This window comes from Neophocaena asiaeorientalis, unplaced genomic scaffold, assembly GCF_003031525.2.
Source record: "Neophocaena asiaeorientalis asiaeorientalis breed wild unplaced genomic scaffold, Neophocaena_asiaeorientalis_V1.1 scaffold242, whole genome shotgun sequence".
Lineage (NCBI taxonomy): Eukaryota > Metazoa > Chordata > Mammalia > Artiodactyla > Phocoenidae > Neophocaena > Neophocaena asiaeorientalis.
Window position 1 is genome coordinate 2801525 of NW_020172451.1, and position 12706 is coordinate 2814230.

A 12706-nucleotide genomic window follows, 5' to 3' on the forward strand; every position below is an offset into this window, starting at 1 on the left:
TCCGTTCCCACCCCTGGCTCCCTCGTGCCCTCTCAGGCTCCTCTCCTGATCACCACCCACACCCCGACCCCACACGCTCAGCCCCAGCTTCACTAACTTCCTTCCCTTGCAGAACAGGCCGGTACCTGATCCGCTCTAGATCCGGGTCCTTGGTTCTAGCTCCCCAACCTGCTCCCGCACCTGATTTATTACTCCCATCCCTGACCCCTGGCCTCACAATACACAACGCCCTGCTGTCCCTGCCCAGTCCACCCCCAGCCAGCCCAGCCCCCCCGTGCGTGGAAACGGAGTCTCGTGACAGACAGCACAGGGCCCAGGGCAGAGGGAGGGCCTGAGGGGACATCAGAGGGGCCAAGGACATCAGAGCAGACAGAGGCCTCCCACTGGGCACTGCCCCTGCCTGTCCCCACCTGGTCCCCACCGAGCGGCAACCTGCGATCACAGGAGACAAGGGGAAGGGCCTGCACGAGAGGGGGCCCCAGCTCCAGGGGTGCGGGGCACGGCGGCCAACACTCACACACTGAGCCCCTCCGTGGACCGGCTGGGGTTTCCAGGCGGGGTCCTACACCCGGCCTCACCCCGGGCTCACAGCCTCTCGGGGCTGGCGGCCACCACGCGTGCATGGGAAGCCGTTTCTCCCCATGAGGCTCGTCGTTCACCAGCAAATATGCAGCAGCCGATTACCTTCTCAGAAATATTTACAGACCTCTGAGCTCCCGAGGTCCCCGCAGAGAAGGCCCCTGATTGCACTGGAAGTTCCATGCTCTGTTTACCACAATTAATTGCTTTGTCTCCTCTGAAAAACAAAGCACGGTATGCTGCTGCCTCTTTTTCATCTAAGGGACTTGGCCTCTTCTAAATCCAGAAGCACGATGACAGCTCCTACGTGGGGAGAAACTTCCATGTCACAAAGCACCTCTGCAGCCACGCTGCCGGGTCACCCCAGGGAGGCAGTGGGGTAGCAATGATCCCCCCTGGGTGCTGCCCTCCCCACCAAGCAGCAGGGCCAGGGCGAACCAGGCTCTGCGGGCTGTGAATGAGGACCGGGGGCCCGCACAGGGGCTGTCGGACCTCCGATGTCCTGGGACACCAGGACAAACTAAGCAGCTCAGACTTTGGGGGGATAAACTAGAATGATTTTCTAGGGTTGCGCGTTACCAACTGTTTTATAAGCTGCCCTTATGAATCAGACAAAGAACCCGGTAAGGCCAGCACCTCCAGCGCACCTGCATCCCCGCCGGAGAGGAGGAACGATCAGGGGCATGTGGCAGCTCTGGCTCGGGACCTGAGCCCAGCCCTTCAAAGGCATCTTCAGCCACGTGCACCCATCCTCTCCGGGCCCCAAGTTCTTACTGTGGGGCACCCCACAGAGGGGAGGGACCAGGTCAGCATGCCAGCCGCACTGCCAGGGGACACAAGACTGGGCACAGGGGGGCTCCTTCCCCCACTGGCCCTACAGAATCTGGTTAGAAAAAGGCATCCGGGGAGAATCAGGCTGCGGGCGCTGAGGCTGGGACCTCCGTGGCTGGTGGGGTGGGAACAGGGGCCTGGGGGAAGAGGCCGGCTTCGGACACCCAGGGTGCGGCACCTGCGGGCTGCATTCGGGCAGAGTTGGGGACCCGTCACCTGCAGGACGGACGGCACAAGGTCTGCCCGGGGGACAGCGAATCCTCGGGGACAAGTACAAGGTCCCTGGGGCACCAGATCTCAGGGCAGGAGTGACTGTCCACTCCGGGAGGTGCCTCCCTCCAACCAGATGACCCAGCGACCCTCCCGTAGGTCCACAGAACTGGACACAACCAGACCCCTGGGCTGGGCAGGTCTCAGAAGCCGAAGCACATGAGAAGAGGTGGGACCTCAACTTCATTGAGCTTCTGGGAACTGGACGCAGGAAGCCAAGCCCATGGCCCCCACCGCACTCCACCAAAAGCACCCACACCGCTGGGCGTGCTGAACGCTAGGAGGACTCTGTCTTCCTCCTGAAGACGCCCCTCAGGAAATGACTGTTCCCACGGAGATGACACAGCAGCGTGCCATTTCCCAACTCTGCAGAGACTGAGGGTCTTTAAAGCCTCTTCCATGGATTTTCCACTGCAGGACTCTCAAGCTGTCTTCCGTGCACACAGAATCATGTTCCTAAAATGCCACAATTGCACACGCAATTGCCCCGTGCCCACCAGGGCTCCAAAGGTGCTTTATTTAATTTGTTTTCTCTTCTTGTTTGCTTTCCCATTCAGTTCAATTCCCCACAATGCAGTGTGTTCACAACACGCCCTGCATCCAACCCTATGACATCCAGGCCTGAGTTTGGGGGAGAATCAACCTCATGGCTCCTCCGAGGTCTGGCGCACCAGCTGCTGTGCCGCGCTTGTCCCGTGGCTTCGGTGAGCCTCGAGTTAAGAGAGCAGGGCCCTGGGAGGCCAGCAAAGCGTTCTAACCAGCCGCCTAGTAGCACCCTCCAGTTACAACAGGGCAGCATCTCTGGCCAGAAAGCAACACGAGAGCGAGCGATGGGCAAGGGGCTCGTCTTCACGTCTTCCAAGGCCACCAGGGACGCAGTCACGTCAGGTGGGGTGGCCACACTGCAGAGCCCTGGGCAGCCCTCCACGGGCTCCTGCGCGTAGGGCGGGAAGACAGGAAGGCCAAGCGGGGCGGCCCAGCACCACCCACCCGTGGGCACATCCTCCCACCCAGCTCAGGGACCCTTGCGTCCAGGGCTGCTCCTGGTGGCCCTGGACCCTGGCAGCACCGTCCCTGTTTGTGGAGCAGGAAGAAACGCAGGGCAGGACCCTTTGCATGAGGTCACTGCCAGCTTCAGGTCCCTATCCCTAGCTGGGACTCACGCCGGTGGGCAAGGGCCATTTCTCAGGCACGTGAGGCTCAGGGGCCACCCAGCGCTGGGGGTCACGAGCGGTTCCTGGGACAATGACGAACCTTGGCCTCAGCGCACTCCCTACACTCTTTCCGAACCACCGACCCCCACCAGGTGCGGGCCCCGCGAGGGCAGTGATGCCTGGCCGGGGCCTCCCGGAACCGTTTCCCCAACCAGAGAAGTCCCAGCGTAACTGAGGCTGCGACATCTGATCCACCGTCAGCCTGGGGGACTCGGGCACCTGCATCACCTGTCGTCCAGGTGAGAGCTGGCCGGGCGCAGGTGTGGACGCTGGCCCGGGTCACCAGGGAGGCGGGGCCCTTCTCCCTTCCAACCAACGGCCCGGCCGGCCTGTGGGCTCCCCCGCACCTCCATGGACAGCGGGCCCTCGGGGGGCCCCGTCGGCCGCCCGCGGTCATCCCCCCTCACTCGGCGACGCAGGCCGGCGCCGGGCTCTCTCGGCACTGCCACGTGTCCAATGCAGAGTGACCCCGGGGGCCGCAGGCCTCCCACGAGCGCAAGGAGGCAGGGCAGGAGGCTGCCTTCTCCCCAGTTCACAGACAGCAACCGGAGGTGGGAAGAGGCAGGGCGGGGCGAAGGCCGCCCTGGAGCCAGGCTCCCACAGCGTGGCTCCCGCGGGCACGGCCGGGCCTGTGCTGACAGCAAGGGCAGGAGCCGGGATGAGAAAAGGGACCAGGTCTCGCCATCTAGCACCTCGGGGCGGGGCAGGCTGGGCGCTGGGCTCTGCTGGCCCGGACAGAGGCCCTCCCCGTCCAACGTCTCCTGGTGGCCGAGATGGAAAGCGCCTGGGCGCTGCGGCAGGGCTGGGTGGCTTCCCACGGCCCTCGGCGGGTGGAGCAGGGTCCTCAGAGCGTCTGACAAGCATGGGAGCTGAGGGGCCACGGGCCAAGCGAGCTGCCCAGTGTCACCACACTGTGGCCTGGGACAACAGGGCCTCCTTCCCTGTCCCCTCACCTGAAAGATGAGGGGCTCGAGGAGGTGAAGCAGCCAGAGAGTGACCCCCAGACAGTGAGGGGCAGAGCCTGGTTCCTGGTCCCCTCTGCTGGTGTCTCCTCACTGCATCCCAGGCGGCCCGCCCTCCCAGGGGTCAACACTGCCCACAGTACCACCGCACAGGCACACCTGGGGGCGGGGACGGGGTGGGGGATCGGCCCACCTGGAGCCCCTGGGTCGAGCACAGAGCCTCTGATGGATGGGGGCGAGTGTAGCTCTCCCACGGAACCGCTGAGGAAACGTGGCTCAGAGAGGCTAGCAACCACCCCTGGGTCACACAGCTACCAAGTGCCGGGCAGCCAGGCCATGCGATCACGCGGCCAGCCCCTTCTCTAACGCCCCACTCCCCACGGCTGCTACGAGGCTCCCAGGAGGCTCCCAGGAGCCCCCGGGCCATGCTGCTGAGGACACACACCGGCCGGCTCAGGAGGTACCTCCTGGAGTCCATGACAGCACGTTTAATAAGGCCAGCGTCGGCAGAGCCCCCGCCCCACGTGATCTGTGCCCGCGGCCGTGGAGTCTCAGGCAGCAGGTCAGCGGTGACCTCAGGCAGCCGTCTCCAAGCTCCTCCACAAATAACCCTGTGAACTAAATCTAATACACCTCTCTCCCAGCAGGAAATCACACTCGAGTTCTTCTGAAAAGGCATTTACTTACTTGAAAATCTCGTTCTCCCAGTATTTCTTTCCTCCATCTCACGAGAAAAGCAGCACACACGTACAGGTGGAAATGCGCGAAGCCCTCGGGTTCCGACTGCAAGAGAGAACAGCCGAGAAGGTCAGCGTGCAGCCCAGACAGGCCGGCCAGGAACACAGAGCGGCGCCGGCTTGCTCGCTTTTTCACTCAAGGCCTCCGTTTCTGATTCTCATCTCATTAAAATAAGGACAATTTTCTCTCTAATCGGGCAGTGGGACACAGCGGATATGCCCGGCGACCGGGTGCTCGTTTGCTTTCTTGCACGGGTGATGGGCAGCAACGATAAAAGGCCAGTCCGAGGGGCCCCCATTCTATGCACCCCGTGAGAAGGGACCCGTTTTCCCCACAGAGGCCGATCACTCAGCCCTGAACGAGAGGCAAGAGCGGAGCAGGCGTCCGGCCCGGGCACCGCCCGGAAACGATGCTGACCGGAAGTGTGGGGCAGCAAGCATGCTGCGTTCCCCCCAAGTGGTCACCTGCACCCCTCCTCACTGCTCCCCACGCTGCCAGGACAGACCTGGCAGTGGGCAGGGTGGGGAGAGGCAGACCCAGGGAGATGGGATAGAAGACCACGGAAATCATAAAATTCCAACTTGTTAGTGAGTTGGGACAAGGGGGTTCAGCACAGCTGTGAAAAGAGGTCAGATGCTAGATGGTCTGACGGTTGAGCCAACAAAATACGCTGATGAACGCGGGACCTATGGGGTAGGAGACAAAGAGGAACCAAGGATAACACCAACGTCCCTGGCCTGAACAAGCGCAAAGAGGAAGCCGCCGTTTCCTAAGAGGAGGAGAGGTTTGTGGGAAAGGGTGCAGGAGAAAGTGTGTTGATGAGAAGGCTGTGAGTCTGTCCTGTGGACACGCACCTGCTAGGCACCCGAGTGGAGCCTCCAGGCAGGCAGTGGGACGGATGAGTCCAGGGTGTGTTACCGAGTCCAAGCTGGCTCTGCTCGCCGCACGACAGGCCAATAAATCGGAGACGAGGTGTTGAGGCAGGGAATATGACTTTATTTGGAAAGCCAGCAGACTGAGGAGATAGCAGACTAGTGTCTTTGTAAAACCATCTTATCGGGGTTTGGATGCCAGTTTCTTTTATAGCACGGAGAGGAGGAGGAGATGAGAAGTAAAGTGAAAGGGCCGTAAGTTTTGCAAATATCCCCTGGAATAATGGCCAGCCTCAGGGAGGGGATGTGTCGATTTCTTCTTTCTTGTAGCCAGCCATCCACAGGTGGAACAGGGTCCGGATGTTTCCCTGAACAAAGGCACTTTGGTTTAACATTCAGGGGGCAGGGTTCCCCAAGGCAGGCCACTGTGTATAGACAGTATCCTCTGAGTGAACAAAAGCAGCGGAAAACAAAGGTTAAAGTAAAAGAAACAGATGCAACGTGTAGTCAGAATTGGCTCTTCCCTGTTACAAGTGCAAGAGGATGTGACCCCACAGTCCAGGCCACAAGTTTACACTGAGGGCCTAACGGAACGAGCAGGGAGCTGGGAGGAGTGTGAGGTGCTGCCAGAGGGTCAGGTAACACGAGCCCGGGGAGGTGACTGACCACTGGGTTTAGCCACATGGAGGTCACTGGCAGGTCACACTGCCCGGAGTGTTAGAGGGTGCTGAGGAGATAAAGCCAGAGACGGGAGTGTGCTTCTGCGTCCCGCTGCCCTGTGCTGGCCGAGCCGGCATCAGCAGGTCGAGCAGAGCTGCTGCAGTGTGGCGGCATCCTCGCCTTCTGCTTCCTGACTTAACAGCGACCCGGCCGCTGCTTTGCACCTTACATGCCGGAGAAGGAAGCTGTTTCACACTAGAACTTTGTGTAGATAACGCGTAGCAGGTTAGGTCGGTGCCCTCCTATTCCTAATTTACTAGAGTTCTTATGGATGGTTACAGAATTTCATCAGATGCTTTTCCTGAATCAACTGAGACAATAAGATTGTTTTCCTTTAATCTGTGAACGTGGTGAATTACATTAGTATCAGAGTTTCTTTAATGCTGAACCAACCTTGCATTCCCGGTAAACTCAATTTGGTCACAGTAAGTTATATTTTTTAATCACAGCTGGGCCCTGTTTGCTGAGCTTTCGTTTAGGATTTCTGCTCTCACACTTACAGAAAACTGGCCTCTCATGTTCCCTTCTAGAACCATCCTTGTCTACTTTAATCACGAAGGTCGTGTTTGTCTCTTTCCTCCTCCTCCTCTTCTCAGAGTCTGTACGAGACCGGGATACCTGTCCTTCGAAAGTTGGCTAGAAATGGGCTGGGCATGATGTCTTCTTTGTGGAAAGGTCTGTATTCCTGATTCAATTGCCATATGATTATAAAACACTTCAGACTTTTTTAAATTTTTGAAAACTTTTCTGTTTGTAGGAATTTGCCACCTACAAGGCTGTTCATAGTATTCTGGTTTTCTCGGAACTTCTGCTGCATCTGCAGCACCTAGACATTTCTTCTAAAATCATGATCCTTCTCGAAATGCGACCTCTAGAAGATCCTCCAATGAGAGGTCTTCTGGCAGTAAACCCTTTCAGCTGTCGTCTAAAAATGTCTTTACTTCATTCTCATTCTTGAAAGATAGAACTGTTGGTTATTACTTTTAAAGATGTTAAAAATGACATCTTTTGGCCTCCACTGTTTAAAGCTATCAATCTATTTGTCATGCCCTTGCAGGAAATCACACTTTTCTTTCTGGCTGCTTTTGAGATACCCTCTTTGTCTTGGATGTTTTGCATTTTCCTTATAATATTTATTCTGCTAGAGATATCCTGAGAATGGGCTGCTTTCATCAGTTTTGGAAAACTATCACCCATTATCTCCTATCAAACATCCATCTGCCCCCTGCCATTCGCTGCATTTTCTCAGAACCCAGGTTAGGCAGGTGTGAGGTCTTTTCACTCTGCTCTGCATTTCACTTAACCCCTCTTTTTATATGTTCCATCTCTTTGTTTGTCTGGGAGAATTACTTTCTTCAAGTCTTTCCTCCAATTTACTAGTCATCTCTCCAACTGTATCACAATTCCTGTTTAACTCACCCATTAAATTTGAGACTTGCTTCTCTTCTCAGACCTGCTTTGTAAATCACGAGTTTCCCTTTCCTCCTCCTTTTTCATCCACTATGTTCCTTTTTATCACTTTAAACATGGTAAACTTATTTTCTAGCACATCTCAGATCACTTTAAAGCCTGTAGTCTTTGTAGATCTCTTTCTTGCAGCTTGTTTTCTCTGCTGAGTCTTGCTCTTAGTGGCCTGCCTCCTTGTACTTTAGTGATTTTCCCCCTCTTGGAGCTTATGTTTGATGAAATAAAATTATTTTTAAGGCAGGACAAGAAATGTTTTAACATAAAATTCTCTCTGCCAGTCTGGGCCACCACCCCTCTCTAGTCTGCACTGTGCCCCTATGCTACCCATGAACCAGACCTCCCAAAGGACACGGGCACGCCTGCTCCGTCACAGAGAGCAATTTTCTCCTGGCGCCAGCAAGGTAACTCCTTAGGAGACAACATTTCTTAATCCTGTAAGGGATCAGGATGACCTACTACTCGCCTTGTACGTGCAGATCCGGACTATGTAAACTGTCAGTACGTCCTTTGATGGAGTATTACTCCTTCTCTCGAAAATGTATACAACTGTGCTTTAACTTCTAACGGGAGGAACAGTCCTCAGAGCTTCTGAAAGACTGTCTCCCAGGTTATTATCCTCAGTTGGCTCGAATAAAATTCTCCATTTCTTTCTTAGGTTGACTATTAATTTTTCGTCGACACGTTCCTTGGAACTTTTACCTGTTGGAATTCTTTGAGGCGTGTATCAAAGATGGCTTTCTTTGGGGAAGAACAACTTTGTACTTGCTTCTGCTAGAGCCTAAAGGCACTATTATCCCAAGTCTGCTTCCAACTAAATTTTCAGCTTGAAATTTTGTAAGTCAAGTAACATGAATTGGGACTCCAAACTCATGTGAATGCAGGACTGTGGTCAGATATTCCGAAGGGAGGTGTTTTCCTTCCTTTTTCCTTAACTTCCATGGCCAAGGCCAAGAAAGGCGAACAGCAGCACCTGTTCAGTCCCTGGACAGGCTCCAGGTTTGTCTCCTGCCTGAGGCTCATTACAACCAGGCAGAAGGCCCTGGAAATTAACTGGCAGGTGCCCCTGGGTGAAGGCCTGCTTTGATGTTGCTCCCTTATCTCTCTCGATTTACATTTTCTCCAGATTTCTGCTATACCATAGTCTCTCTTCCTTTGCAGTTACGTTTTTGAGAAATACACCAGCAGCCTTCGCTGTATCCTGTGATGGAGGGGCCTCTTAATTTGCTTAACAACCTTTATTTAACCCGGGAGTGCAGAGGTCGGCCTGAGGCCAGCCCTGGGACCCATCCTCACTCGGAATTCAGGAGGTTGGGCTGTGAATCCTGCGTCCCCATAAGGTACCCCCAGCTGGCGAGCGGAGTGCAGTATAAGCCATGCGTTCACAGGAACACAGCATTCGGGGAAAATGGAGTCGTACAGCTTCGCTTAAGTGGATTATTTGTCTTCGATGACTTGGTAAATTATATTAAAACAGCAATTTAATACATAAAACATTCATATCCTAATGGAAACTGGGCTTCTGCTTTAATGAAGCTTCACCTGGACAATAAACGTCGCCATCGCTGCCCGGATGAGACAAGCCCAGGAGGCAGGCTCTCCGCGGCGGACGCCCACTCATCGCAGGGCCCGCCACCCGTGCCCACTCGGGACGGGGGCCTCCGTCATCTTTGGGATCTGACACATGCAATCGGGACCTTCCCGACTGGTGCAGAATCAGCCACGTGGACCAGTCGTTTCGAAACAAGCCCAGGGAGGAGCCGGCGAGCACACAGAGAGCTCTCCAAGGGAAGAGGATGCGCCTTCAGGGAAGCCCCCTGGGCAGGGGCCACTGCTGGATGACCACGGCGCCGACCCCCTGGGATGGGCCGCACAGCTGCGGCCATTTCAGAGCAGGCTCTAGGGAGGTGCCTGACCCTCCAGTCCAGGCCTTCCAGCCGCCACCGCACAGGGCCCAGGCTGCAAATCCTTATCTCCCATCTCCGGGGGCTCCAGACGACTTGGGAGGGAAAGGAGGCCAGAGAGCTGGCAAGGCCACTCAGCGGTACACCAGGACGACAAGCAGGCCTTCTGCCTTCGTGGCGGCCCATCACCTCTGAAGAACAAGCCTGTTAGCAGAGTCTCCTCCTAAAAAGCTCACCCTCGGGGTTCTGAGGCTGGGGATTCTGGGGGTCAAAGAGAAACACCGGTCCTATAACAAACGCCATTTTAAAAAAATCATAAACCTCTGTAGCTGAGGAAAAGACAAGTCACATAAGACCCCAGATGCACTCGAAAATGACCATTTAAAAGCCCCAATCCCATTCCAGTCGGATCAGACATCTGAAATCTCAGGTCTTCAGATTTTTATTACCTCCAATCAACTGTGTCTAGCAAACCAGACAGCAAACCCAATCCCCGCTCCAAAGAGAAGGATGATGGATGCCCACGTCACTGCAGGGGACCCCCGGCACTCAGAGCCCCTCCCAGGGCAGACAGAGGAGAGGAAAGGACACCCTGACAGGCCACGACTGCAGGCAGGTGGGCAGCCTTTGGGTGTGTGGGGCCCGTCCCTGAAGGCTTTTCCCTGGGGGAGAGGTGGAAGCACCCAAGAACATATCACACCAAATAAGTGCAAGACAGCCGTGGGAGAGATGCTCAAGTTCTCTGAAAGACATCAAAGAAAACCCAATAAACAGGAAGATACACCGGGTTAATGGACACAAATTTCAAACCTGAAAAGATGTCAACTGCCTTCCATTGTAATTTATAAATCAATGTATTTCTAATAAAAATTCCAACCATGTTTTTTTGTGGAACATGAAGCATATTCGAAGGTTGATGTTGAAGAGCAAAGGGCCAAGAATAGCAAGACAACCCCACAGATGGCCAGATAAGGGGAAGATCTGCATCCACTCCCAAGACATTCTGTGAGACTGATGAAGACCATGTGATCTGGGCCTAGGACAGGTGGGCCAGGCGAGCAGAGACCCCAGGCACAGGCCTGTGGTAATGTGGGTATTTGTCTTTGGCAGACAGGGTAGGCAGACCAGCTGGGGAAGGATGGATTATTTGATAAATGATACTGAAATAACTGGCTAGCCATATGGAGAAAGTAAAATTAGGTCCCTACCTCATGCCACACATATGCCCCAATTCAAGGTGGATTACAAAGCAACCTGCAAGGCAAAACCTTAAGAGCGTAGGCATCAATTTTTAAAAAAAATCAGTAAATTTGACAACACAAAAATTTTAAACTTATGTTTGACAAAGGCACTATAATTAAGGTAAAGGTATAAGGCACAGACTAGCAAAGGATATCTGCAGTGCGTATATGACTGACAAAGGACTGTATCCAGTATCCAGTATGTGTGTGTGTGTGTGTGTGTGTGTGTGTGTGTGTGTGTGTATACACACACACACACACACACACACACACACACACACACACATACTGGATACTGGATACAGTCCTTTGTCATATTTTTTTAATCCTCCTAAGAATCAGTAAGAAAAAGACAAACTACCTAATTAAAAAAATGGGCCAAGGATGTGAACAGACCTCAAGTGGTCAGTAAAAATAGGAAAAGCTGCTTATATTCACTGGTAATCAGGGATGTGCAGAGCAAGACAGGTAAAAGAAAGATGTCAGTTCTTGTTTTTCAAATGGGCAAAGCCTAGAAATTGGGAGGACTGCAGGGTATAGGAGAGGATGTGGGCTGAAAGGAATTCTGCACATGCTGGGCGGAGGGGTGGGGGGATGCACCTGCTGTGAAGAGCCTGGTAACATCGAGATGTTTGCATCCTGTAACCCAGAAAAGTCCTGTCCTAAACAGAGCATCTCCTACACCAGGGCATAAGGAGACACATACAAGAACGTTAGGATCGAGCGCTGTCTGTAACTGCAAAAAACTTAGAAACAACTCACATGTCTTTCAACAGGAGACTGGATAGATTATAACATATTCATACAGTGTGAAACTATAAAGAGTGAAAATAAATGAAAGACAGCTACACCCATCACCATGAATAAGCATTGAAATATAAAGCGGAACACAAGAAGCAGGTCACAGAAGGATATTTAAGTGTGATGCCGTTTACAGAAAGTTTCAGAATATCATCAAGATCATAACTATTGTTTATAGATATATATGTATGTGGTGAAAATGAAAAAAAAGCATGTTTAGAAATTATAAAAACCAATTTCAATGTTGTGGTCACCTCTGGAGAATAAGGAAGGAAGCTTCAATGACAGATGTGAAATTTGATTTTTAAATAAGTAATAAATTATCTGAAACAAAAATGAAGAACGAACTGTCAGATTTGACAGAGCTGTGTAGTAAGTACACAGGCATTCACTGGATTATTAGCTACACTTTCTGTATACTTCAGACTTTTTAAAATTTAGATAACTAATAAGGACCTGCTGTACAGCACAGGGAACTCTACTCAGTACTCTGAAATGACCTACATGGGAAAAGAATCTAAAAGAGTGGATACATGTATATGTGTAACTGATTCACTTTGCTGTACAGCAGAAACTAACAACATTTTAAATCAACTATACTCCAATAGATTTTTTTTTTTTTTTTTTAGAAAGGCTTTTTATAATTAAAATAAAAGAAACAGACTGGAGACTAAATTGCAATGCTCTTTTCTGGGGTCACTGGGTGAGGGACCACTAATTCCTGTGGCTCCAGCCCAGCCTGGGGCACCTGTCTGGCCCCAGCCACCTCGCTGTCACTCAGACTGTGGCCTCAGGTGGATTCTGACCGCCACGGCCTTGGGCAACCCCTGCTCATGTCTCCTCCCAGGGCCACAGGCACAGGGGGCGGGGGGCAGCCCCTAACTGCCCTCCATCTTCCCTTTGACCTTCCTTCTGAGACTCTTTCCTCTGCCCTTAAACCAGCGGGGCTGTTGGCATGTTTACACTCTTACAGAGAAGGCTTGATTTTTGACAGAAGCTCAGAGGATGAGAACTTAATGCAGAAGAGCTGTCCCCGGGGCAACCCGGCCTCTCCCCTCTCCTCCAGCTGCTGGCCAGAGGCGGAAGATAAACCCGGGCGCTCCGAACATG

At 53.3% G+C, this 12706-nt stretch overlaps 1 protein-coding gene across 2 annotated transcripts in view; it reads right to left on the bottom strand.

Moving 5' to 3' along the window:
* TBC1D22A (TBC1 domain family member 22A) overlaps positions 1-12706 on the bottom strand; it is a 316529-nt gene that overhangs the window by 29487 nt on the left and 274336 nt on the right. For both annotated transcript variants that reach the window (XM_024737553.1, XM_024737552.1), the window contains one exon: positions 4544-4639. In XM_024737553.1, the coding sequence (XP_024593321.1) occupies positions 4544-4639 (96 nt within the window). The remainder of the gene's footprint in view (positions 1-4543; positions 4640-12706) is intronic.